Source organism: Nilaparvata lugens, chromosome 7 (assembly GCF_014356525.2).
Source record: "Nilaparvata lugens isolate BPH chromosome 7, ASM1435652v1, whole genome shotgun sequence".
Taxonomy (NCBI): Eukaryota; Metazoa; Arthropoda; class Insecta; order Hemiptera; family Delphacidae; genus Nilaparvata; species Nilaparvata lugens.
Genome location: NC_052510.1, coordinates 37,381,938 through 37,409,604, shown reverse-complemented (window position 1 = coordinate 37,409,604; position 27,667 = coordinate 37,381,938). Strand labels below are relative to the sequence as shown.

General features: G+C 35.6%; 2 protein-coding genes across 6 annotated transcripts in view; both read right to left on the bottom strand.

The window, feature by feature from the left end:
• LOC111054487 (voltage-dependent calcium channel type A subunit alpha-1) overlaps window positions 1-27,667 on the bottom strand; it is a 1,036,091-nt gene that overhangs the window by 524,949 nt on the left and 483,475 nt on the right. The gene's annotated exons all lie outside the window — the stretch shown is intronic.
• LOC120352397 lies at window positions 16,746-27,368 on the bottom strand. The gene is made up of 2 exons (XM_039432660.1): window positions 25,411-27,368; window positions 16,746-17,148 (listed from the first exon to the last, which is right to left on the bottom strand). Exons 1-2 carry the CDS (start codon window positions 26,569-26,571, stop codon window positions 17,116-17,118), a joined length of 1,194 nt encoding a protein of 397 aa, XP_039288594.1. The 5' UTR covers window positions 26,572-27,368; the 3' UTR covers window positions 16,746-17,115.

The following is a 27,667-nucleotide window of genomic DNA, read 5'->3' as shown; positions in this document are numbered from 1 at the left end:
GAACTTTCAAGATTATATTTCACTTGAGAAATTCAGAAATTCTTTTAAACCAGTTTTCAAGATAGGCCCAAAAGATAGGAAGCAGGTTAACTGGGTTGTAGAATGCGCAGCAGATATTAGAAATAAATTGAAAAATATGAGAAGAGTATTCATAGACTGGTCATCAAGCAATGTAAAAGACTTTGTATCAGTAAGTAGGTGTTTCAAATGCAATGGACTTGGCCACATCGGACGTTTCTGTTCCCAGGAACACAACACATGCAGCCACTGTGCAGAGACCAATCATGATATCAAGTTGTGTCCAAATCTAAATAAACAACCAGTATGTATAAACTGTAAAAAACGTAACAATCCAGCTAACCACAAAGTAAGTGACAAAAACTGTCCGGAGTATGAAAAGGCGCTGAGGAAGGTTGTTGAAAAGACCGACTATGGGTATTAAAAAGATTTTTCTCGGTGCCTTGCAACACTTCAGTAAACAGAAAGTTTCTATTGTTACACAAAATAATATTACCAATAAGAATATATGTGAAACACTAGATACATTTAAAATGTTCAACATGACTGTTAAAACCCCAAAAAGTAGAATCAATCTTGTTTATAATTATGGTGAATATGTAGATTTAGTTATCTCGTTTGCATGTAAAGAAGGAGACAGCATGATGTTATCTTAGGGGCTTTCAAAATTCTTACAATGCTCCAAAATTGATTTTAACGAATGGTTACAACTTCCTAACACTGAGGTAAAATATGTTAAGGCCTTTTCTGTAGAATCTCACTGTCCTGTATTCATTGTAGAAAAAAGCAAACAAGCTCAACTAAGATTTAATAATATGCTTGCTCTACTTAACAGGTGGAGTTTGGATAATTACCCTTTAGTAATAGGAATTGATATTTTTAACTATTCAATTCAAGATAATATACCGTCAATAAGTATGCTGAGTTCTGTCCTTGAAAATGAAGCCCTTCGCTTTGTATTTTATAATCAAGGGATTAGAAATATTGAATACTTGGAAATACCCAGTCAATTTAATGACAGCGATACTGAGTATCCTGCTGGTTTATTTGAGGGTATGTCAAAGTACGAAAGATATATTAATACAATGATAGACCTGCGTAATCTTCTTGAAAAGGCGGATGCTGAAAATGCTAAAATATATAAAGAAGTTCTCAATAGTATATACAAAGACGTAACGAACAAAACAATTGATGCTGTGAAGAGAAAAAATATGAACATATTTGATAATGATATGAAGAAATTTTTATTCAAAACAAACACTTTTTACAGAATGGGGTATAGTCTAGAAGAAGGAGGCAAATATGTTGAATTCCTAGAAGCCGAAAATAAGTTCAAAACCACTGAAAAATACATATTAGTCACTAAAGATACAGAACTTATGCTGTATGGCGAGCTAATTACTAAAATAAATAAAATACACATCAACAAGCCTCTATTCCCACAAGTCAGTTGGATAGAAGGAGTACCTGGCTGTGGAAAATCTACATAAGAGAACACACGCCAGGAAAAGATCTAGTATTAACTCAAACTAGAGCAAGCATTAAAGATATAAGACAATCAGTCTCAAGACGTTACACAAAAGAGAACTTATCTATCCAGCTTAAATTAGATTATAGGACAGTAGCATCCTACATAATTAATAATTCGGGCAAAAAATATGAAAAAGTTTACATTGATGAGGGACTAATGATGCATGCGGGATACATCGGATTTATTGCAGAATTGAGTGGAGCAACGGAAATTATAGTAGTAGGTGACTCCAACCAGATACCTTACATAGAAAGATCTCCAATAGTTACCAAGTGGAACAAAATTTCAGATTTCTGTGAGCCTGAGGAATATATAACAATGACTAAGCGGTGTCCTGTAGATGTCTGTTTTGCCCTTCAATCATTCTACCACGAAATCAGCACAAAAAACCCCCAAATAAAATCTATACTTCCAATTTTCAAAAACGGCGAAACTCATCAGCTAAAGGAAGATACTCTGATACTGACATTTACGCAAAAAGAGAAACAAATTCTAAGTAATTCAATGAAAAAATATAAGTCTCAAAGAATTAACACAATTCACGAAGCACAGGGGCTCACATCAAAGGATGTAGTATTAGTGAGAATTGGCACAAGAGACAATACAATTTATAACAGTGTGCCGCATGCTATTGTTGCAATATCCAGGCATACAGAAAGTTTCAGGTATCTAACAACAGGCTACAATGATGTTTATAATTATGATGTTTATTAATCAATCTTGTTTATAATTATGGTGAATATGTAGATTTAGTTATCTCGTTTGCATGTAAAGAAGGAGACAGCATGATGTTATCTTAGGGGCTTTCAAAATTCTTACAATGCTCCAAAATTGATTTTAACGAATGGTTACAACTTCCTAACACTGAGGTAAAATATGTTAAGGCCTTTTCTGTAGAATCTCACTGTCCTGTATTCATTGTAGAAAAAAGCAAACAAGCTCAACTAAGATTTAATAATATGCTTGCTCTACTTAACAGGTGGAGTTTGGATAATTACCCTTTAGTAATAGGAATTGATATTTTTAACTATTCAATTCAAGATAATATACCGTCAATAAGTATGCTGAGTTCTGTCCTTGAAAATGAAGCCCTTCGCTTTGTATTTTATAATCAAGGGATTAGAAATATTGATTACTTGGAAATACCCAGTCAATTTAATAACAGCGATACTGAGTATCCTGCTGGTTTATTTGAGGGTATGTCAAAGTACGAAAGATATATTAATACAATGATAGACCTGCGTAATCTCCTTGAAAAGGCGGATGCTGAAAATGCTAAAATATATAAAGAAGTTCTCAATAGTATATACAAAGACGTAACGAACAAAACAATTGATGCTGTGAAGAGAAAAAATATGAACATATTTGATAATGATATGAAGAAATTTTTATTCAAAACAAACACTTTTTACAGAATGGGGTATAGTCTAGAAGAAGGAGGCAAATATGTTGAATTCCTAGAAGCCGAAAATAAGTTCAAAACCACTGAAAAATACATATTAGTCACTAAAGATACAGAACTTATGCTGGATGGCGAGCTAATAACTAAAATAAATAAAATACACATCAACAAGCCTCTATTCCCACAAGTCAGTTGGATAGAAGGAGTACCTGGCTGTGGAAAATCTACATAAGAGAACACACGCCAGGAAAAGATCTAGTATTAACTCAAACTAGAGCAAGCATTAAAGATATAAGAGAATCAGTCTCAAGACGTTACACAAAAGAGAACTTATCTATCCAGCTTAAATTAGATTATAGGACAGTAGCATCCTACATAATTAATAATTCGGGCAAAAAATATGAAAAAGTTTACATTGATGAGGGACTAATGATGCATGCGGGATACATCGGATTTATTGCAGAATTGAGTGGAGCAACGGAAATTATAGTAGTAGGTGACTCCAACCAGATACCTTACATAGAAAGATCTCCAGTAGTTACCAAGTGGAACAAAATTTCAGATTTCTGTGAGCCTGAGGAATATATAACAATGACTAAGCGGTGTCCTGTAGATGTCTGTTTTGCCCTTCAATCATTCTACCACGAAATCAGCACAAAAAACCCCCAAATAAAATCTATACTTCCAACTTTCAAAAACGGCGAAACTCATCAGCTAAAGGAAGATACTCTGATACTGACATTTACGCAAAAAGAGAAACAAATTCTAAGTAATTCAATGAAAAAATATAAGTCTCAAAGAATTAACACAATTCACGAAGCACAGGGGCTCACATCAAAGGATGTAGTATTAGTGAGAATTGACACAAGAGACAATACAATTTATAACAGTGTGCCGCATGCTATTGTTGCAATATCCAGGCATACAGAAAGTTTCAGGTATCTAACAACAGGCTACAATGATGCAGTTCAGGACATAATTGATAGAGTGAAGGACAGGACAGGAGAAGAGCTTTTGTCATGGAATCGAGAAAGGTTGTTGAAAGGAGAAGCTAATACTAACAAAATTGATCATGGCTGATATCGATGAAATCCTTACATCACTGGAAACTGATAACTTCACTCCAGAAATCGATGACTACATTAATTTTGTTCCTTCCATAAATGGAAAAAATGTTGAATTTTTAAATATTTTTTCAACTAATATCCGTAGCCTCCATGCAAATTTCAACCAGCTCATTTGTTGTATAAACAGCTTAAAAACTGATATACATGTAATTGTTCTAACCGAAACTTGGCATACCGAGAACATGCCATTCACTTACAAGATCTCAGGTTTCACCGAAGTAAATAAATGCTCAAAGATCGGAAAAAGAAAATTGGAATACTATTTTTGGAAATGATGATACTATAGATACCCTAGTTGACAATTTTGTGGATCGTATAAATGGTTTTATGGATTCAAGTAAAACTGAGAAGTATATTCCTCGCCGAAAGCGTCCCTTAAAACCTTGGATTACGGACGGAATAATAAGATCAATTATTATACGGGATAAAATGCATGATAAAATAAGAAAAGGCCCTGCAGATGCTGATCCGATAAATACATACAGAGTTTATCGTAATACATTGAATAGACTCATAAGTGAGGCGAAGGATAACTATTATAGGGATAAAATAGAACAATGTAACACCAATAGTTCAAAGCTTTGGAGGTGTATTAATGAGGCTATCGGGGAGGGGAAGAAAGAGTGTTGTAAAATTGGAGTTGATGCCAAGAGGTTGAATGACTTTTTCACCAATGTTGGGGAGAGACAGGCTAAAACTATAAACAATGATCCCACAAGCTCTCCAAATTTCAATTTCAACAACCATGTAATTGAAACTCCTCTACCGAATTCCTTCTTTATGAGACCGACAAACTTCAATGAAGTTCAAGCGACAATAAAAGAGCTGAAAAATAACTGCACCCCAGGCTTGGATAATCTCAATAACAAAGTACTCAAACATATAAGCCACACTATTTCACAGCCGCTTTCCGTGATTTTCAACAAATGCTTTGAACAAGGCTACTTCCCTAAACATTTCAAAACCGCCAAGATAAAACCTTTATTCAAGCAAGGAGATCCCTTGGACCCAAGTAACTACAGACCAATCAGCCTTATTAGTAATCTAGCAAAAATAATGGAGAAAATTATAAAGAAGAGATTAGTTGTGTATTTGAACAAGCATAAAATAATAGATAAGAATCAATTTGGATTCCAGACTGCGAAAAGTACCGAAGATGCGTTAATTGAATTTTCTAATACTGTTTCACAAAACTTGAATTCCAATTACAAATCTATAGCAGTTTTCCTGGATATTAAAAAAGCCTTTGATACTATACCACATAGTTTTCTTTACAATAAACTCGAAAGATATGGCTTTAGGGGAATACTTCTAGAACTCATAAAGAGCTACTTGAGAGATAGAACCCAGTCTTTAACAATCGACGGACTTACTGATGTCTCCAAAATGACCTCCTACGGTTTGCCTCAGGGAACGGTACTATCACCAATCCTCTTTATATTATATGTCAATGACTTATTAAAGCTGAAATTAAAAAACGCCACAACTATATCATTCGCAGATGACACTGCAGCTATTTTCCATGGGGAATCTTGGACTGGGGTACATGAAATTGCAGAACAGAACTGTTTGCTCATAAAAAATTGGTTGGACAGAAACACCCTGAGCCTGAACATTGAAAAAACCAATTACATCACCTTCGCATTCAATACAACTGGTAAACCTGATGAGAATTTAAATCTGAAACTCCACTCAAACTGCAACAATAACTGCACCTGCCCTACTATAAAAAGAGTCAAAAGTACCAAATATCTAGGTGTCCAAATAGATGAAAATTTGAAGTGGGACATACACATAAAATTTATTTGCAGAAGAATGAGAAATCTATCCTATAAATTCTACGAAGCAAAAAAAATTCTGGACTCAAAACATCTAAAAATGGTTTACTTTGCACTGGTCCAGTCCATAATTCAGTATGGTATATCCGTATGGGGGGGCTGTTATAATTCTCACTTAGAAGAGCTTTTCATAATTCAAAAATCAATAATCAAAACAATTCTAAATAAACCCAGACTTCACCCAACCGACTTGACTTTCAAAGAGTTTAATGTGTTAACAGTTAGGCAGTTGTACGTAATAAATGTAGCGAAATATATAATCAAACATAAAGCTAATTTCCCTTGCACAAATAACACAATCAATAACCTGTACAATCTGAGACCCTCCTCAAATAAGTATCTTATGTACAATACAAACATTGAAACCATCAGAAGACAACTTATATATTTAAGCACTAAATTGATAAATAAAATTCCTGAAGAATATATCTGCTGCGCGAAATTGACTAAAAAAATAAAACATGATATTAGTATTTGGATTAAAACGAACTATTTTTTCTACCTGTAAATTAAACAAAGTAAAAGAGGAACTTAGTGTTTTGTGTGCTCACTTACCAATCTAGTGTGGACCTTTTTATTTATTTTTCTTTATTAAATTAACTATCCTATCATCCCACCTCACCTTTTTTCCTAATCCTTTATTTTCCCTCTCAAGGATTGAAAGCCTTCCTAGTACATGGGTAACCATAGTTGGAAGAGCTTCAATCCCACCCCTTTACACCAAATTCTGAATTAGCATCTTGTACGGACATTTTTGTTTTTTTTTTGTACTAATTTTACTAATTTTGCTAGTTGTTTATTCTTGTTGTAATTTAATATTACTTGTATTTTATGTATGTGTGTAAAGGAAATAAATTGAATTGAACTTATTGGGAACCAGTAATCTATATAAATATGTAGAAAGATAAATTTCAATTTTGTGTATTTCCTTATCTCATTTATTGGATCGACCTTCAAATAATCCAATTCCAAAATTTTTTTGTAGCTCAATTGAATATAACATTTTATGAAATATTTAAACACGATTAAGTGCTGATTAAAGACGTCTTCTCTTCTCCGATTGATTCTCTTCAGTACTGAGTACCCTACCCATAACATGTTGATACAATAGCTATTGATATGATTCTCGAGTTGCATTACGACGAGCAGTGGTTAAGATTAGAAATATCACTAAATATAAACAATAATGGTTATGTGTGTTATTTTTTAACTTCTTACCTGTTTATTAAATTCATCAAGTAATACTATGGCTACAATAATTGGCGCTTCCAGAGTTTATATTCAATGTTGTGCTTTACAATATTTTTCAGACTTATTGGCTGAATAAAACAAACTATCTAGATGTTTTGGAACCTATTGTGATGAGAATTCCATCATGCTTCTAGAAATAGATATGAGAACTTTATTATTTGTCAACGGAACAAAATTTATCACAATATCATGATACATTTCAAAAGTTTCATGGTTTTTTTTGGAAATTCAGCTTTCAGGTTACGTTACCTACCTTTCATTTTTACTCGCTATTATCTACGATTTACTATTTCAAGTTCCAAAACTATATTGGGGATATAGAAAAAACATGAAAGAAATTATATCGAAGTTGATAATCACAAAAATTTACTTCAATAACTAAAAGCAAGCGATTTTACAAGCTCCATTGTAAAATTCAAATATTTGGAATCTTCATGGCGGCGGCGGGAAAAAAAAAATTAATGGCCATACTGTGGGTAATATAGTTACTGTATTTTTTACTATCCACAGCAGGCTGTTTCAGCCAAGGATTTATTATCCTTCTAATGTCGTTCAGCGAGTTTTCCCAAGGATGTGACCCAGAGCAATTAAATCTTTATATCAAAAACCTACTATGTTCCAAATTTCGTGAAAATCGTTGGAGCCGTTTTCGAGATCCGTTAAACATAAATAGCCAGATATAAGAATAGTCAGATATAAAATTAACCAGATATATAAATACAGAAATTGCTCGCTTAATATAATAGGATAGTATACTAATATGAAGTATGTAATAGGTAATTTTAGCATACAAACATAATTAAATTTAATATGTTAATCACATTTCTGGTTGAGGTATGTAATTTAGTTGGATCAATGACTACTCTATTATGATTCCTCATCTGAGCTTAGGCCTTTTAACCTATTTCCAATGTGAGTTTTTAAAATAGAGATGCTTCCCATGTTATTTAAATGGAGTTACTTCCCCTCCCTCGGGAGTTTTTCTGTTTTTTAGTACCGAGAGCGAAAAAGTGACAGTACTATGTTCCAGGGAGTAAAGTAAGTACTTAAGACAGTAGGTGGAGGAAAAAATATTTTTCTAGTGTTTCGTTGAGAATAAATTATTAGAAGACTATTCTCAATTTCCCATATTATCGAGTCTATTATCTATTAAAAGTAATACATGAATGGAATGTAACATTGTAACATTGTACCATCATTGGTTTTGACACTGTTCCATAGAAAACTTGGATAGGATAGTTGGCTCCTCATCCATAACATTCTCTCCGTAGCTCAAAACGAATGACCAATATTGAAAGTTTCACGTGTCGGAATATCCATTGAAAATAGAGTTCTAATTGATCCACAAGTTTGAGTTGTGAATCCAATGAATATCAATGATTTGTTCAAGAGAGAGGAATGAATTGATTTTGATATGAAAGCATTTTTCCTCAAAATGAATCATGAAATTGGGGGAATTAATTAATGAATATGAGGGAGAAATGATGGAATTTTGCCAGGGATTCATTGATAGAGAAATTGTATTGATAGCAGTGAATTCATTTTCCTCCATAATTTGGATAAAAATTCTCCTACTTATGGAGAAAATCCATGATATTTTAAATATTATTGAAAAAATAATTATATTTTATATTTGAAAACATCAATATCTCAGTTTATTTTATGATTAATTGAGAGAATTGAACAGTATGACTGCACTTGAATCAGTAAATGTAAATTGTTTACATTTACTAAAATGTAAATTGTTTAAAAATCAATGCAATATTAAGATAAGGATAAAATTCAAGAACTTAGACTGAAGCAGCTTCAATTACATCAAAACTCACACTTTCCTCGTTGAAGTCAATCATAAGAACTGAGTAGACGCCGTGTACGGTACATTAGTTAAGTGAGAGCCTGTTTGGTGGAAATTTGAAATGGAATGTGTAATACAGCCGTTGATAGAGTTTTCCCCAGTTAATTCTTGGTGAACTGAATCGGGGAGGGCAGAGAGCTTGGCTCGTGCTGTAGGCCTACTCTGCTCGTCTGAAGCCGTTTCGTTCGACTCTTTGTTTGTTTGCCTGCTGCTGTCTGTCTGTGATTATAACTGGAGCGTGATGAGTGTGTCAATGTGGAGTTGTCAGGAACCCCCCTCATCCGGACGCACCTCCACCCGAACCCATTTCATCCGGCACCTCTTTGAGGCCAACAACAGGGGTCTTCACTCATGGTTATCTTCTTTTCCCCATCACCAGCTAGGTACCACTTTTCACCTCTGTGTTTCTGTTGTTGGCATCCCCATTCCTTCTCAATTCTTATTCGTATTCTCTCTCATCATTCTCCTACCGCTATCTGTACTTCTTCCTGCTCTCCCTCAACCAAATTCTTCATCTTTACGTCTCACTGCTCTCCCTCATTTTTCTTTTACTTATTCTCCTCATCCTCGCTTCTCCTGTCACTACCACTCCCCTATATATTACGTCTCCTCTTCCTCTTCCTCCTCCATCTCTTTCTTCTCATCCTTCTCCCTCCCTATACTCCTCCTTCTCCTCCTCCTCCTCCTCCTCCTCCTCCTCGTCCCTCCCCTTTACTTCATTCTCCTCATTCTCTTCTTGTTTTTTCAACTCCTACTCCTGATCCACCACATTCGCATTATTCTCAGTTTCTTAATTCAACCAATCCTTGTTCCTCATCCTTCTCATTTCTCCACATTGTTTGTCCCTCATCATCTTCAACTTTCTTTCTTTCTTCTCTCTTATTCTCTGAATGCTTCTCTTCTATCCTTTCTTGTTCTTCTCCAAAATTGGACTTGATCTTGTCTACATCAACAAGCTTTCACATCCTTAATACAAGGTATCCTCTCGCTTCTCAAAGTTTTCCGACTTCTCATCAACTTCATTTATCTTTGCTTTTTTCACTTTTTCATCCTATTCTCAATAGGAAATACAATCATCCGTATACCTTGTTAGCTCTTCTAACTCTTCATTTCTTCTCTTCATTTTTTCCTTACTTCTACCACCTCACATCTTTCATCTCCTCTTCCTTCTTCACCACCACCTCCTACTCTTCCACCCACTCCTCCTCATCATATACCCCATTCCACAAACTCCTCCTCTACCTCCTCCTTCTTCCTCTTATTATCCTTCTACTCCTTCTCTTCTTCCTCCTTCTCCTCCTCCTCCAGTTTCTTGTCCTCCTCCTCCTCCAGTTTCATGTCCTCCTCCTCCTCATCTTCCTCAACTTACCCCTCTTCCCTCTCCTCATCTTCTTCGACCTTCTTCTCCTTTCACTCCACCTCTTCCTGTTTAATTTTGTTCACGTCCTCCTTCTTCTTAGACTCATTCTTCTCGGCCGTCTCACTTAACATTCCCCTTTTCCACTCACCTTCTAGTCGCGGCTGTGTCTCTAATCTCAGCTTTCCCAACAGCAAAAGAAAAATGCACAATATAACAGCAACGCAGAGCAGAGCAGAGATTCGCACCTCTTCAATCCTTTATTGATCGTTCTGCCAATCCTTCTCTCCAAAGCTACAACAAATTCTCAATTTTGTGCTCACACAACCGGAAATATGAATAAAATAGCCTCGTTCAAAGCTTTGAATTGGATATTGGAAACTTTATATTGTAGGACGAGCGCTTGGACTATTTCGGAGAATGAGAATGGAGAATTATTATCATTTCTCACAAGTAATGTTTTCCAGGCCTGGATGGAGTATCAACTGTGAGGTTTCACAGTGCAGGTTATAATTCAAATTTTGTAATAAGACATTCATTAGTATCTCGAAAAACAAAAGATTTGTCTGGAATTCAAATACTGGGCTATGCCCTATGCATGTTGTTCTTTCCCAATCATATTCATATGATTTGTAAATAAATAAATAGATAAATAAATAAATAAAAGGATAAATAACTAAATAAATAGATAGATGAATGAATAAATAAATAAATAAATGAGTGAATAAATGAATATATGTATAATTCAGAATCCCTCTGAGCGTATTCTTGTGCTCTACAATCTGAGATCAGCAAGATCGCTCTATCTCATATAGATTTCCAGGTACACCTGACTACAATGCTCCTTGTATTGTGAAAAACACCTAATTTTCAGCTTCAACCATTATCACCAACTACATTTTCCTCACATTGATATTTCTCACTATGACATAAGTTCATGAGATTATGTTCTATGAGAATCACCCGTTCGATGCACTTCATTTCAGTATTTCCTAGCGGAGAGGGGCGCGCTTAAGGACACCTCAGGGATCGTACTACATTTCATCCTTCTCGGCTCGTCAAGGCGGTCAAAAATCATACATCATAAGTCAAATTCGGTCGAAAAATGGAAAATTTATTGTTGAGTGTACATTGAGCCCATATTCCAATACACAAAAAATGGCCAATTTCTATATTCTATGTATCTCGGTAACCCCTTATTATAAAAATCATTACTTGATCTTGAAATGTACAATAGAATTTTCTCTTTCATCTTCTGTGAACGATTCATGAAAAATTATGTTCGTAAAGTGAGATTTGATTGTTGAAAAAAATCGTAAATTTTAGATATTTTCCTTATTTTAACGGTTTTGGCAGTTACATGGTAGGGAAAAGTGATTCAAGATGGATTTTACGCAACTGAGCTCGTAGAGGATGTATTTATCTACAATTTGGGATCAATCGTGAGTTTCTATGATGTATCAGACTCGTTCTAGAAACTCTTGATCAACAGTAAAATCACGAAAAAATATGTAAAAACTGAAATCGCCATTTTTAAAATCTACTGTAACTTTCTAATTGTATTGGAATCGAGTGTATTATTCATTGCAGTGAGTAGAGTGGGACAATTTTCACATCCTCTCTAGATTTGGGAATTTTATCAGAAGTATTTCACAGGACATGCAGCTTTGAATATGGAAATTTGCCATTTTTGTGTATTAGAATATGATATTAAAGTACACTCAACAAAAATTTTTCCATTTTTTGACCAAATTTGACTTATGATGCATGATTTTGGACCGCCTTCACGAGCCGAGAAGAATGAAGTGTAGTGCGATGGAATCTAAGCATTGTGTCAAAAGTTATAAGTGTTTGAAAGTTTGATCCTTGGGGTGTCCTTATAAGCGCGCCTCTCCACTAGTAAATTAATACTGTAATGAAGTGCACCTAACGGGTGATTCTTATAGAACATAATCTCATGAACGTAGGCTATGTAATTGTGCGAAATATCAATCTGAGTTGGTGATGATGGTTGAAGCTGAAAAATAGGTGTTTTTTACAATACAAGGAGCATTGTTGCTCCCAAATAAAAGCCAATTCTTTTATCTTCACATCCATGGAGGGGGCTGTGGGAGGAAGGTGGCACTTTGACTTTGAAGCATTGGTCAGAGTTCTTTTTGTGCTAAGAGCCATGGGTAGGGATGGGTAGGGAAGTATTATTTTCAAAGGAAGCCCTGTGATTGTTGATCCGGAGGTTTAGGGCAGTGGTGGTTTTACCTATGTAGAAGGCAGGAAAAAAGTTGCAGGAAAGGAGGTAGATGCAATTTTTGGAGATGCAATTACTGGATTGATGGATTTGATGGGTGTCGTTGGTAATAGGACTGGTGAAGGAGATGGAAGAATCAGTGATAGGACAGGTTTTAAAGCGAGGGCGATTGCAAGGTGGGGTACCAGGTGGAGTTAGGATTTCATCAGAGGTGAGTGATTGGTTTTTACTAAAAATTCTTTTGAGGTTGGGAGGGTTTGTAAATGAGGGTGGGTGGTTGCTGGAAAAGGTGTTTGGTAGAGGGATTGGAGGAGACGACATGGAACAGATCTTTAAGGACAGGTTTGAGGTTCTCGTCTCCAGGGAAGTAGATGGTACAGAGCTTTTTTAGCAGGAATTTTCTGTGGTTGGATAAGTGCCAGTTTTGGAGGAGATTTGTTTCTGTAACAACCTTTCAGGATAGTTACATTTCAGGAGGGATTGGTGGAGTTTTTTGAGGTTCTGGTCAAGATGATGGAGATCACTGCAAAGTTTTTGGCCTCGGATTGAGAGGGAACGTGGGAGGGATGGCAACTCTCAAAGTGTAGGAACTGTTGAGTGTGGTTGGATTTGTTGAAAGTATTGGTGAATAAGGTATTGGAGTTGGTAAGGATTACATTGACATCTAGGAAGTTGATGGAGGATTCAGAAATACTCCAGGTGAAGGAGACAGAGTAGTTGGAGTCAAGTCGATTGAGGAAGTGGGAGAAGGTATCATGTCCATGAGGCCTTATGAGGAATATGTCATCAATGAAACGGAGCAATATCAGGGAGGATAGGGTTTGTTTGGAAAGGAAATCCTATTCAAGGAGGCCCATGGATAGGTTTGCATAGGATGGTGCTATCCTGGTGCCCATGGCTGTACCCTGGGTTTGAAGATATCATTTATCTTTAAACCTGAAGGCATTGCTTGTGAGCACCAGTTTGGCAAGGTTTACTAGGAAGGTGGTTGAAGGGGTGGAGGGTGTGGGTCGTGAGGAAAGGGAATGCTCAAGGGATTTTTAGCCTTCAGAATGGGCGATAGAAGTGTAGAGGGAGGCTACATCAATGGTAACAAGAAGTAGTTGTTGGTCAGTTGGAAGGGTTGTGTTCCTTAGGATATCTATGAAGTCTCTGATATGAGAGGGTAGGGAGGCAACAATTGGTTGGAGGTGGAAATCAACAAGGGCAGAGATTCGTTCAGTTGGGCTATTTATGCTTGAAACAATGGGACGACCAGGATTGCCTTCTTTATGAATTTTTGGAAGGAGATAGAAGTTAAAAAGCTGAAGTTTTACAGAACAATGGCGATACGTTGTATGTTACACCATATACGTTATACGTATTATGTTAATAACATACGGCAGCGAGGCATGTGTTTTAAACAGACAAACTGAATCTCGTATACAAGCTGCTGAAATGAGATTTTTACGAGAGGTCAAAGGTTGTAGTAGACTGGATAAAATAAGGAATGACAACATAAGAGCTGAATTGAATGTAGAACCGCTATTGGATATTCTGAAGAAATATCGGGAGAATTGGTCTACTCATTTATTCAGAATGCCATCCAATAGGCTCCCAATATTAGCATGGGAGTACAAAACCGAAGGAAAGCGAGGCATGGGAAGACCAAAGAAGAAATGGATGCCGGTACAGGCCAATAGACCCTAATCCTTGTAAGAAGATGATGATGATGATGAGATAGAGTGGTGTGTTGGGAGAGTCTGGCAAAAGGATGTTGATGTCAGAGTCCAAGAGGCCTTCAGATGGACCGTATTGCATCAGAAATTTGAAGACTCTCTTTTGGATTTGTGGAGTAGGGTCAGAAGGCAGGAGTTGATACTGTTCAGGGTTGGTGAGTTGCTGGTTGGCTTCATTGATGTAATCTGTGGTGTTCAGTAAGACTACAGTTGAGCTTTTGTCAGCTTTGGTGATGGAAATACTAGGGTCAGAGCGAAGGTCTTTGATGGATTTGAACTCTTGAGGTGTGAGGTTGGGCGTTGGAGTGAGGGATTCAATGAATTTTTCAGAGCTTACTTTGTTCAGGAGTAAATTGCAGAAGATTTCAACAAGGTGGTTGGCTGGGAGAGACTTGGGTTCACGATTGGATTTTGGGGCAAACTTTTTGATGATTTGGTCAGTAGTAGTCGAGGGAGGAGGGCAAGAAGGGTCAGAAGTGATGTTGCCACTGAAGTATACTTGCCATCTGAGATATCTAGTGAAGTGAACAGTATCAGAGAGAAGGTTTATGGCATTAAGTTTGGGAGTTGGGGCAAAAGAGAGACCCTTGTTGAGGACTGATTGATCAGTAGGTGAAGGTTTCTTGAGGATAGGTTGAGGACAGTGGGATTTTCAACGTTTTCTTGATGGATTGAAGGAGATGTAGATTGTTGGGGCAAACGTTTGGGTAAGGAGGGCGGAATATGGCAGGGTGGTGGTAGGTTCAAGAGTGAGGCAAGGCTGGGTTTGTTACTGATGAGGGGGGGGTTGGTAATGTTGGAATGATGCATTTGAAGAGGCAGGTTATTTTGGAAGTGGGATTTGTACAGGGAAGAAAGTTTTTCAAGGTGAGAGTTTCTGTTTTTCTCTAGAGCACAATCTGATATTTTGAGGATTTCAACACAAATATATTGGATGGGGAAGGATCATTGTGGAGATTAATAAGTTTGACAGAAGACATAAGTTGACCGAGATGGGAGTTGACAGAGAGTGTACTGTTCATGAACAATATCAAGGAACTGCAGTAAAATCTGATGTTGGAATTTGAAAAAATGTGGGTGGAATTGAGGAGCCAACCTCACACCCTCACTCCCCAATTCCTCCCACCTTTCTTCAAATTGATCAAGTGTTCAAGGGAACTCAGTTCCCGAAAATTTCCGTTTCTAATGTAAGTTTCCAAATGTTTTCAATCTATTTATCTCTTGTGTCTCCTGTTTTAATTTATATTAGAAACTTTAAAGTGTCTTCTATATATATATATATATATATATAATATATATATATATATATATATATTATATATATATATATATATATATATATATATATATATATATATATATATGGAGCTGTCCTCAGCTAATAATATGGAGCAAGATATCACCAATATTTGTTTTATTTCCTCCTTTAATTTTTGTATTTGATTGAATTACTTAGCTTTTATAATAAATAATGTTTTGCATTGATCAGCCATAAAAATATTCTTGTTTGGCAATGACTAGACTGCGCTTGCGTATGCGCATGAAAGCCAATATATGACTAGTAAAGAGATGAGAGGGACGTGTTGGCATCAGGTGGCAATCGGCCATGGATGAGTCAATCAATCAATCTTTCGACTCTCAATCATGACACGCTACGAATGACATGATATATCGTCGATGCCAGTGCAGGAGAAATTAAGTGTTCAGCTCATCAACAAGAATCCCTATCTATTTGTATAAAGCAGAAAAGAGGATGTTTGGGTTACAGAGGACTTGATAAAGAAATAGAATAGATTTGAATTCTGAGAAGAATATTGAAACTAGTAAAGAAGTAATTGTATATTTGAAATAGGTAATATCGATTGAGTGCTTTATATGCAGATCACAACAACTGACTTATACACTCTTATACACTTATACTCTTGTAAATAATACTACTAGTGGTTCAGTCAAATGGTCGTTTTTCAGGAAACAGTCCCGAAAGAATTTTTCTCGACGGTTCTACATGTATTTTAGGGCGCTGAATTCGAATCTGGAATTTTCTGACACGCCAGGGGGCGACTTCATCCCCAAATCCCCCTAGAACCCCCAAAAATTCGGACTTTTTTAAATCTTTCCATTCAATAATTTCAAAAACCACGAGTTTTTCGAGAAAAAGCATCCTATACAAAAATGGAGATAATGAAATTTACAATTGATTTAAAGGTGGCGCAGGACTCTACAATTTTTGGTTCCGAAGCTACGAATTTTCAGATTAGGAAAAGAAATCTTCTACCCTATACAATGTAACCAACCCTATTTGAGTAATCTCAAATAAGACTGCCTAACAAGTAGGAAGCAATGCTGGTCATGAGGGCCAGTGAATATTTTGGCAATCCTGGTTGAAATAAAATTTAAGCCAAGTCCGATTGAATCTTATATTTTCAACATTAAAAATCAATTTCATTTCTGAAGTTACAAAATATTCAGTTTACAAGTTTTGATTATTAAATCTATGTTAGTAACCCGGTAGGCCTACAACTGAAGCTTCAGTGTGATGTGGAATCGTAGATAAGCGACGATTAACGAAGTTTGAAACTCATAAAATTCGATGGACTTGGTTGAATTAGAAGCCGAATTGTAAAACAAGTGTTCTGCTTACCCCACTTCGAATTGTAAATTTAACTTTCATACTGTACTGGAATTCCAAAATATTTGGTTGAATTTGCTTGAGTTTATGGAAAATGTGTAGTCTCCTTCATCCTGTATTTATCCTGGTATTATATTTGTCCGGTCATTCAAAATTAATGGTAAAATAAAAAAAAACCCAACTGGGGTTATTCAAATATAAAATTCAATCAGGCATTGTAGATTTACATTTATGCTACTTTAGCATAATTTAAAAGAAATTTTAGTAGTAAAAATTTAGATATTTCATAAATCAAATCACATGCTACATTTTGAGATGCCACAGCTAGGCCTTTTAGAATAAGAAAAAAGAGGAAATCGCTGGCTGGTCAACCGACAAGGCTTCGTCCAGTTGTACCAATCCAACAAATCAAAATTATTAACTAGAAATTTAATAAATGGATATTCAAAGTTATGTCCAAATAAGGAGAAAATAAAATAAATAAAATAAAATTAAGTAATTAATAAATTTTTGGTACAAACCTCCACAACTGGGGGTATTTAATTTAGGAACCAAATTGTACCAGAAATTTATTCAAGATAGAAGTTAAATAAATAGAAAAGGAGAGTAATTGGTCGGCCGCCCAAAGAAAATGAAAAGTAGAGGGAAGAGAAAGGGAAAGAAGAGAGATCATTGTCAATTGATCAGGTCGACAAGGCTCAAAGAAGAAAATAAAATCTACAAGCATTGGACAAAACTTCAAAAATCCAAATTACCAAAGAGAAAAGCAAGAGTTAGCATGAGTTACCGAGAGAAAACTGAGCAATGAGTTTAGTGAGCAAATAACACATTATCAAAATAACATATACAACTAAATTGATACACTGTAACTTACTTAGTTACGAAGCAATAATAATTACAATTCTTAATATACAGTACATTCTTCATCATACCATGTTACAAGAAATCAAGTGACACAATAATTGTGCAGAATCACAAGTTTCCAAAGAACACAACAAAATTTTACACAAATAGAATAGTTACAAGAGTAACTACCACAAACATATGGGTGCGTCCACCACATATGTGTATTACAATAAAAATCTCATTATGAGAAAAGTCTACTTAAGGATTATTTCCCATTTTAAGTTGACTCACATGTGCTCGTCGCACAAATTTTTGTCCATCGGTTGAAAATAATTTCACACTGACTGGACTAATCCATTCTTTTATCAAATAAGGTCCAGAATACCTGGGAAGTAATTTGGCAGTAATCTGATTACATGCTTTACTAACAGGATTTGATTTTAGGAAAACAATATCACCTATCTTATATGGAATTGGATTTCTATACATATCATACCTCTTTTTACTGGAATTATGAGACTTCAATAAGTTATGATAAGCATCTTTCCATATTTTGTTAGTATCTTTAACAAACTTCGTTGGTAGTATATCATCAATTTTCCAAATATTGTTTATAGGATTATTAACCTTATGACGAAACATCAGTTCATGAGGAGAAAACTTGCTACTCTCATGGAAAGCACTATTGAATGCTAAGGGAAGCCACTGTAGAGTTAAATCCCATTTATTCTGTTTGTCATGATTAAAGCTAATAAGACAAGATTTTAAATTACGATGTATTCTTTCTACTTGGTTAGGTTTAGGATTATATTCTGTTTGAGTTATATGCAAAATTCCCTTTTGGAAACAAAAGTTTTTAAAGAAATTTGATTTAAATTGAGGACCGTTATCAGAAACTACATATTTAGGGACACCAAAGTTTACAAATATTTTCTGAAGCTCCTTACATAAAGACTCAGAGGTTGCTTTTCGTAATGGAAGTAGCCATGAATACTTAGTGAAAGCATCCATACAGGAGAATATCATGGTGTTACCACTTGTTGTCCTTGGTAATGGCCCTACAAAGTCCAAGAACATTTTTTCCATTGGTTGTGAAGCAATAGATGAACAAAGATAACCATAATTAGTTTTTTGTGCTGGCTTACTCAATGAACATAACTTGCAGGACTTGATGAAAGCAACTAGATCTTTAGAAATACCCTTCCAAATAAATTTTTGTTTTATTTTGTTTAGTGTTTTCAGAAAACCAGAGTGACCGCCATAAGTAGTTTCATGATAATATTTGAAAATCATGGGCTTCAAAATACTAGGAAGAACAATCTTGGGTTCCTGATTATTTCTGCTATTATAAAGAAGTACCCCTTTAGAAATAGAATATGGAAAAATATCTTCTCCAGATTCCTTCTTATTCATTATCTCTATTATGAACGGATCCTTTTTTTGATAATCAGAAATCTCAGTAAAACATAGTGGAAAGTCAGATAGAGCAACGTTACACAAAGCAGGAGAATCAAGACTTTCAAATTCATTAGGAGAAACATTATCAGTAGATTCCTTATCAGGATTTTCATCAAACATCCTACTTAGATAATCAGCAATCACATTATCAGTACCCTTGATATGTTTGACATCGAACTGGAAAGAACTTATTCTAAGAATCCACCGGCCTATCCTTCCTAATGGCTTGGGATTCTTAAGTACCCATTGCAGAGCACTATTGTCAGTATGTAAAGTAAATTTCGTATGCTCTAAGAAATATCTGAACTTTTCAATACCAAATAACACAGCAAGTGCCTCTTTTTCATACGCCGAATATTTCCTTTCTAAAGTGGATAATGTTCTGGATGCAAATGCTATTGGGGCAAGAGTACCGTCATAATCCTGACTCAAGACACAGCCAATACCTACACTAGATGCATCTGTTTCCAGAACAAATCTACGATTAAAATCGGCAATTTTTAAAACAGGAGGCTGGGTAATTATCATTTTCAATTTGTCAAATGCTTGCTGGCATTCAGTACTCCAAATGAATTTTACATCTTTCTTTCGAAGTGCATTTAATGGGGCTGCAATGGTTGCCAGGTCGGGAATGAATTTATGGTAAAAATTTATCTGAGGTCACCAAATATTTTCTCCATTAGGCTGGAAAGTACTTGAGCTCCAGAAGAAATTCCATTTGGAATTCTTTTATATTGGTAAAGTGCAAAAGGAGTAATGAAAGCAGTTAACTTTTTAGAACGTTCGGTAAGAGCAATCTGTCCATAAGCATTATTCAAATCAAGAGTAGAGAAGTACTTGGCTTTCGAAAAATGATGAAAGGATGTATTTAGATTTCCAATTGGTGCAGAAATTAATTCAATATTTTGATTTAGACGCAGTAGAGGAGATTAGTGGGAAAAGACTGACTTTTTTGCTCGAGATCCCCCTCCCCCCTCTCCCCCGTCGTCCATCCCTCCTCCCCTTCCCCCCGCCTGTAGGGCGGGGGGTGTTCTAAAAATAGATTTCCCCTTCCCCCTGTCCAGTGGAGGTGAGGGGGAGAGAGAGAGAGGGAGATATATCTTTCTCTCTCTCTCTCTAAAAATAGATTTCCCCTTCCCCCTGTCCGGTGGTGGTGAGGGGGATAGAGAGAGAGGGAGATATATCTTTCTCTCTCTTTCTAAAAATAGATTTCCCCTTCCCCCTGTCCAGTGGAAGTGAGGGGGAGAGAGAGAGAGGGAGATATATCTTTCTCTCTCTTTCTAAAAATAGATTTCCCCTTCCCCCTGTCCAGTGGAGGTGAGGGGGGTAAGATATCTCTCTCTCTCTCCAGGTGAGGGAAAAAAAATTTCCCTTTTAGGAGGAAAAATTCCCTCTGTCTACTGTCAAATTGAAGTGAATTCATATTTCTACATCTAATGCTATGCTGACAGATTGAGGTGAATTCTAAGATGTGGGGGAAAAAATCTCTTTGAAAAATTCCTTTGGTGACAATTAAAGTGAATTCATATTTCTACATCTAATGCCATACTGACAGATTGAAGTGAATCCATTTCGCTCCAATGGATTGATGACAGGCTCAAGAGATCTCCTTCTTTTACTCATGCCATCTCTTTCCTGCACCCTTTCCGAAAGGAGATAAGAATCAATTCTTTCTACATCTAATGCTATACTAACAAATTGAACTGCATCCATTTCGCTCTACTATGATGACAGCCTCAATTGATTCTTATCTCTTTCCCACACCCTTTACGAAAGCGAGTAAAGGAGGGAAGAATCAAGTTCCATTTGATCGATCGTTCCTATAGTGTGAAACGATTCTCACCAGCATTACAAAAGGAAGGAATCTAGTATGGGAAGATATTAGCTCTTTAGAGTAAAGTGACAGGTGCATTCGATCGCACGCGCCTCTCATCTGCTCCGCACCCTGTGAGGTCGCTTAATAACTCCTGCAACGAAAACCGTTGCATGAAAAAAATCGATTTATGTGACAAGTGTTACTCGTTAAAGTTACTTTGCTCAACCTTCTTCAAGATTTATCGATATAGTCAAAAATGACTAGGGTGAAAACTATAGCTGTTGAAGTTCACTTGTACAACCTTTTTAAAGATTTATCGATATGCTCAAAAATGTCAATCATGGTGGTCCAGACTGTAATTTGAAACTATAGGTGTTGAAGTTCACTTGTACAACCTTTTTTTTTTTTTTTTTTTTAAAGATTTATCGATATGCTCAAAAATGTCAATCATGGTGGTCTAGACTGTAATTTGAAACTATAGGTGTTAAAGTTCACTTGTACAACCTTCTTCAAGATTTATTGATATGGTCAAAAATGCCAATCATGGTGGTCTAGACTGAAACTATAGGTGCTGTCTCACTTTACCTTTAAAAGATTTATCGATATACTCAAAAATGTCTAGACTGAAACATTCACTCTCTCACACTCAACTCAAGATTTTATGTTTTCGGCGCCAATATAAAGTCTTTATACTTGACCAAATCCATTTTTTCTGTAATAATTTGTACTACCTGATGTTCGTTAAGCCCATGATCTTTTGCCTCAATCCAATTCATATGGAAAGAAACTTCGGCATATTTTGATACTATATCATACGCCATTTTGTGGATAAATAGACTTAGGTACTCAATGAAGGGCGCCGAACATTGTAGTCTCATGACAGCACCCTCTTCCGAATTTTTAATTGCCTCAGCTATTTCATCACGAACACTTTTCACAGCGTCTGCCATCTCGTTTTTCTTAATAAAATCTTCAATATCATTTTTAGTTGCATACTTTTCTGCAATTTGATTAATCAGAATAGCAATAGCATCTTTTGTAATAAACTGCTCAATACCCTCCATAATATTAGCTTTTATTGCACCCGCCATTTCAGATAATCGTTTTTCAAACTCTTCCTTTGTTAATGAAGAACTAATCAATTTCTGCAAGTAGATTCTAAATATTGCTTATCAATTCCCGATGGGTGAGTTTCATTTACTTTAGTAAAAATTTCTGTACTAAGTTGTTTCAATTTAGTATTGAGATAGTTTCTGTCCAGCACCTCCAAATTCTTAATTTTATCTGATACGGCTTTTAATTTTTCATCTAAATAAGCCTTATCAACTTTATCGTTGTTAATACTGAGCAACTGAGATGAAAAGCTGTCTGTTAAAGTTTTCACTTCCCCTAAAGCACTCTCTAGAGTTTGAGTTCTCTCAAGAACTTTGAGTTTGAACTGAGGTCTTTGAGTTTTTAGTTTAGTTGCTGCTTAGAGCTAGATCAGACACCACGTGTGTGGTAATCTTTAGTGCACGTGCGCCTATAACACGTGCATCTCATTAATTTAGAGCTAGAGCAGACAGCACGTGTGGGGTAATCTTTAGTGCACGTGCATATCATCAATTTAGAATTCTTTCCCCCTCATTCGACTCGCATCAAACATCTGCAAGATGCAGTGTTATGGTTTTTCAAAATTCAAAAAATTATCTCGTCTCTTGATGTCAATTTCATTTAATGAATTTGATTCAATTGCGAAGAATATTAAATTTTCAACAGGATGTCAAGATGTTGATTTACCGTTAACAAAAACAGAAAATGTACACTTTTCGATTCTATCTGAGATTTTCGAACTGCTCAATATTCTAGACAGCGGTCATCTACATTATGATTGTACAAATGATTCGTCATTATCTGTTGTTAAAAATTCCGATGAACTTTGGAAATGCTTGTACGATATTGCAGATAAAAAATGTAAAAGAACGTAGAGATTTATAGCATTAGATGAGAGAGAATTTCTCAATTCAATTAGATATAGAGAGAGTCATTGACCTCACTTTGGATTAGAGTAATATGGATTCACTTTAATCTGTCACCAAGGGAATTTTTCCCTCTCATCTATACTGGGAGAGAATTTCTCAATTGATTCTTATCTCCTTTCGGAAAGGGTGCGGGAAAGAGATGGTATGAGTAAAAGAAGGAGATCTCTTGAGCCTGTCATCAATCCATTGGAGCGAAATGGATTCACTTCAATTTGTCAGTATGGCATTAGATGTAGAAATATGAATTCACTTTAATTTGTCACCAAAGGAATTTCTCAAAGAGATTTTTTCCCCCACATCTTTAGAATTCACCTCAATCTGTCAGCATAGCATTAGATGTAGAAATATGAATTCACTTCAATTTGACAGTAGACAGAGGGAATTTTTCCTCCTAAAAGGGAAATTTTTTTTCCCTCACCTGGAGAGAGAGAGAGATATCTTACCCCCCTCACCTCCACTGGACAGGGGGAAGGGGAAATCTATTTTTAGAAAGAGAGAGAAAGATATATCTCCCTCTCACTCTCTCCCCCTCACTTCCACTGGACAGGGGGAAGGGGAAATCTATTTTTAGAAAGAGAGAGAAAGATATATCTCCCTCTCTCTCTATCCCCCTCACCTCCACCGGACAGGGGGAAGGGGAAATCTATTTTTAGAGAGAGAGAGAAAGATATATCTCCCTCTCTCTCTCTCCCCCTCACCTCCACTGGACAGGGGGAAGGGGAAATCTATTTTTAGAAAGAGAGAGAAAGATATATCTCCCTCTCTCTCTCTCTCCCCCTCACCTCCACTGGACAGGGGGAAGGGGAAATCTATTTTTAGAAAGAGAGAGAAAGATATATCTCCCTCTCTCTCTATCCCCCTCACCACCACTGGACAGGGGGAAGGGGAAATCTATTTTTAGAGAGAGAGAGAAAGATATATCTCCCTCTCTCTCTCTCCCCCTAACCTCCACTGGACAGGGGGAAGGGGAAATCTATTTTTAGAACACCCCCCGCCCTACAGGCGGGGGGAAGGGGAGGAGGGATGGACGAGGGGTGAGAGGGGGGAGGGGGATCTCGAGCAAAAAAGTCAGTCTTTTCCCACTAATCTCCTCTACTAGACGCCTATAATCTACTACCAGTCTGAAATCTTTCTCTTCAGTGGGATTTTCAGTTTTTGGTACAAGAAAACAAGGGCTGCTATACTGAGAGTCAGAGTTTTCAATAACTCCATCATCCAATAATTTCTGAATTCTACTTCTCATAACCTGAGTTTTGAAAGGAGTAAGAGGGAAAGGTTGACATCTAACAATTTTATTTGAAGTCAGTTTGATATCATACTGTACTAAATCAGTACTCCCTACTCTACTGGTCAATACATCAGGAAAGTCAGCAATGATTTTGTTCACCCTTTTCAATTCAAAATCAGAAAGATGAGAAACATCTCCAGGAATAGTTTTTTGAATAACATTACTAACTGAGAAATTTCTTTTATTAGCATTGTTGTTTGCATCACGAATTAAAGGAAATGTAGTACTAGGGTTGAAGCAAAAGAAGTATCGATTATTAGGTAAATCAATAATCATATCTGACATTTTTATAAAATTAGCACCAAGTATTATCTTGACTGGCAAATCACTACTCAAAAGGAATTCAAACTTCCAAGTCATATGTTGCAATCTGATTTTCATAATACAAGCCTTTTTTATAGTCATATCAGAAGAATTAGCAGCAGAACAAATCAGGTTTTCATTGAATACATTGAAATCCACCTCATTACTTTTAGTCAACTCATGAAATAAGTTGTATGAAAGAAAGGAGTAAGAGGAACCAGTATCAATCAAAGCAGACTGAGTTATTTTGCTATTTCCAAAGCTAACAGGAATAAAAGGCAGATTATTATTAGAATTGATAACGCCACAAAGTCCTTTTTTAATCTTTCCTAATTGGTTTTTGTGAGTATAATTCTTTTTTATTTTTAGACTTGCATTAGAAATCAGGTGTTGTCTTTTGGAAAACCGCGCCGCTCGTTTTTTGAATAACAATTACGAGAGATGTGACCTTTCTGATTGCATGTGTAGCATACACTATCATTCCTACGGTTGAAATTATTTTTATTGGGATTTTTATTATTAGAATTGCCAAAAGCATGATTTTGAACAGAAGTATTATTGTACAAATGCATTCTTTCATTATCAATGAAGGCAATATTTTGAGAATGAACTGCAAGCATATTTAGGTCATTGAATGATTCAGGTTTTTTCATGAATACTAACCTACTTCTCTCTTGAGGATTAAGACCAGATATGATAGTACTTACAATTTCAGCTTCACTCTCATCCAATAATAATAATTTCGCTGCTTCTTTGATACTTGTCACGTATGATGATAGGGCTTCACAAGGTCCTTGCAATCTATCAAATTTATCTCTCTTAATTGTTGAGAGAAGACGCTGAGGGATAAAATATTTCAACAAGTCAAGGTGAAATTGTTTGAAGCTAGCATTAGAATTCAAAGAGTACAATATTTTATCACCTAGAGGTCCAGTTGTATAAGGAACAAGAATTTGCAATAGGCTTGTGTCAGACATAACTGATAAATCATGAATTTTTATAGCAGCTTCCAAGAATTTCAATAAGCTATCAATATTTAATCCATCACAAGGCTGAAGATTTTTCAAGAAGCTTTCTACAGGATTTCTCAATTTATTGTAGAAACTTGAATCAATTTCCAAAGTTGGTCTAGGGATCAAATTATTAACTTGATAACCATGATTGAGTTTTGATGGACCAATATTTTCAAATTCAGTTGTAGACTCACCACTTGTACCAGGTTCACACAATGTAACAGCACAAGTATCCTTTGAACTAGTTCCTAAATTTTTATTAATTACAACTTTGGATTGACTAGGAAAAGGTTCCAGTAAAGCAGCTGGATTCGGTGATGGTGGTCTAGATGGAGCAATCAAGCTTTGTAGTTCAATAATTCTATTATAACAATCAATAAAATGTTTTGCAAAATTCGAAAGCTCATCCAAATTTTCAGTTAAGACAAGAGTTTCTTCACTCTCCGTTTGTAAAAATACAATAATTTGTTTCATCCTATTTAAATAATGCATAAATATTGACTCAATTTTTACTACATTAGCTCTGATTACAGTTCTGTAATATCCAGTTTGCACACCATTTTGTACAGTGTCAATAAGTTCCATTACTTTTGGAAGTTTTTCTCTAAGACAATTGACTGACTCATTATAACTTGACAAATTATGAATAATTTGATTGGTACTATTACCTGCTAATGAACGATAGCTAGATCTAAGATTACTCACATTGCATGACTCAAGACTTGACAAGTCTTCTCCCAAGGTCATGAGTTCAAAAACAAGGTTAGGTTTCACAAGATAATCAGGAATAATTTTCTGAGTTAAAAATTTACTCAGATCAATTTCATCAGAAATAGTCTGATTTAGTTTTTCCATGATTACAAAATCGATGGTTATAGCAAGTGAAACAATTCAATACGGTACAAAATACAAATCATGAAAATAATTGCTCAGTACTAAGCTCTCTCTCAGTAACCATACTAAATAAATTATACTTCAATTTCAACCAAGATTTCCATATAAATTAAAAGGCAGAACCACATTAGAACCACGTTCTGCTACCAATTGTAACCAACCCTATTTGAGTAATCTCAAATAAGACTGCCTAACAAGTAGGAAGCAATGCTGGTCATGAGGGCCAGTGAATATTTTGGCAATCCTGGTTGAAATAAAATTTAAGCCAAGTCCGATTGAATCTTATATTTTCAACATTAAAAATCAATTTCATTTCTGAAGTTACAAAATATTCAGTTTACAAGTTTTGATTATTAAATCTATGTTAGTAACCCGGTAGGCCTACAACTGAAGCTTCAGTGTGATGTGGAATCGTAGATAAGCGACGATTAACGAAGTTTGAAACTCATAAAATTCGATGGACTTGGTTGAATTAGAAGCCGAATTGTAAAACAAGTGTTCTGCTTACCCCACTTCGAATTGTAAATTTAACTTTCATACTGTACTGGAATTCCAAAATATTTGGTTGAATTTGCTTGAGTTTATGGAAAATGTGTAGTCTCCTTCATCCTGTATTTATCCTGGTATTATATTTGTCCGGTCATTCAAAATTAATGGTAAAATAAAAAAAACCCAACTGGGGTTATTCAAATATAAAATTCAATCAGGCATTGTAGATTTACATTTATGCTACTTTAGCATAATTTAAAAGAAATTTTTGTAGTAAAAATTTAGATATTTCATAAATCAAATCACATGCTACATTTTGAGATGCCACAGCTAGGCCTTTTAGAATAAGAAAAAAGAGGAAATCGCTGGCTGGTCAACCGACAAGGCTTCGTCCAGTTGTACCAATCCAACAAATCAAAATTATTAACTAAAAATTTAATAAATGGATATTCAAAGTTATGTCCAAATAAGGAGAAAATAAAATAAATAAAATAAAATTAAGTAATTAATAAATTTTTGGTACAACAACTTGGATCTCTTTCTAGTAATAATAAAAAGCAACACTTCA

Excerpts from the sequence above, each read along its gene's own strand:
- LOC120352397 (XM_039432660.1), bottom strand. The coding sequence starts at position 26,571 with ATGGAAAAACTAAATCAGACTATTTCTGATGAAATTGATCTGAGTAAA. Across the intron at positions 17,149-25,410 it reads ATGAGAGTGAAGCTGAAATT|GTTTTTTTTTATTTTACCAT; the intron begins GTAAGTACTATC and ends AACCCCAGTTGG.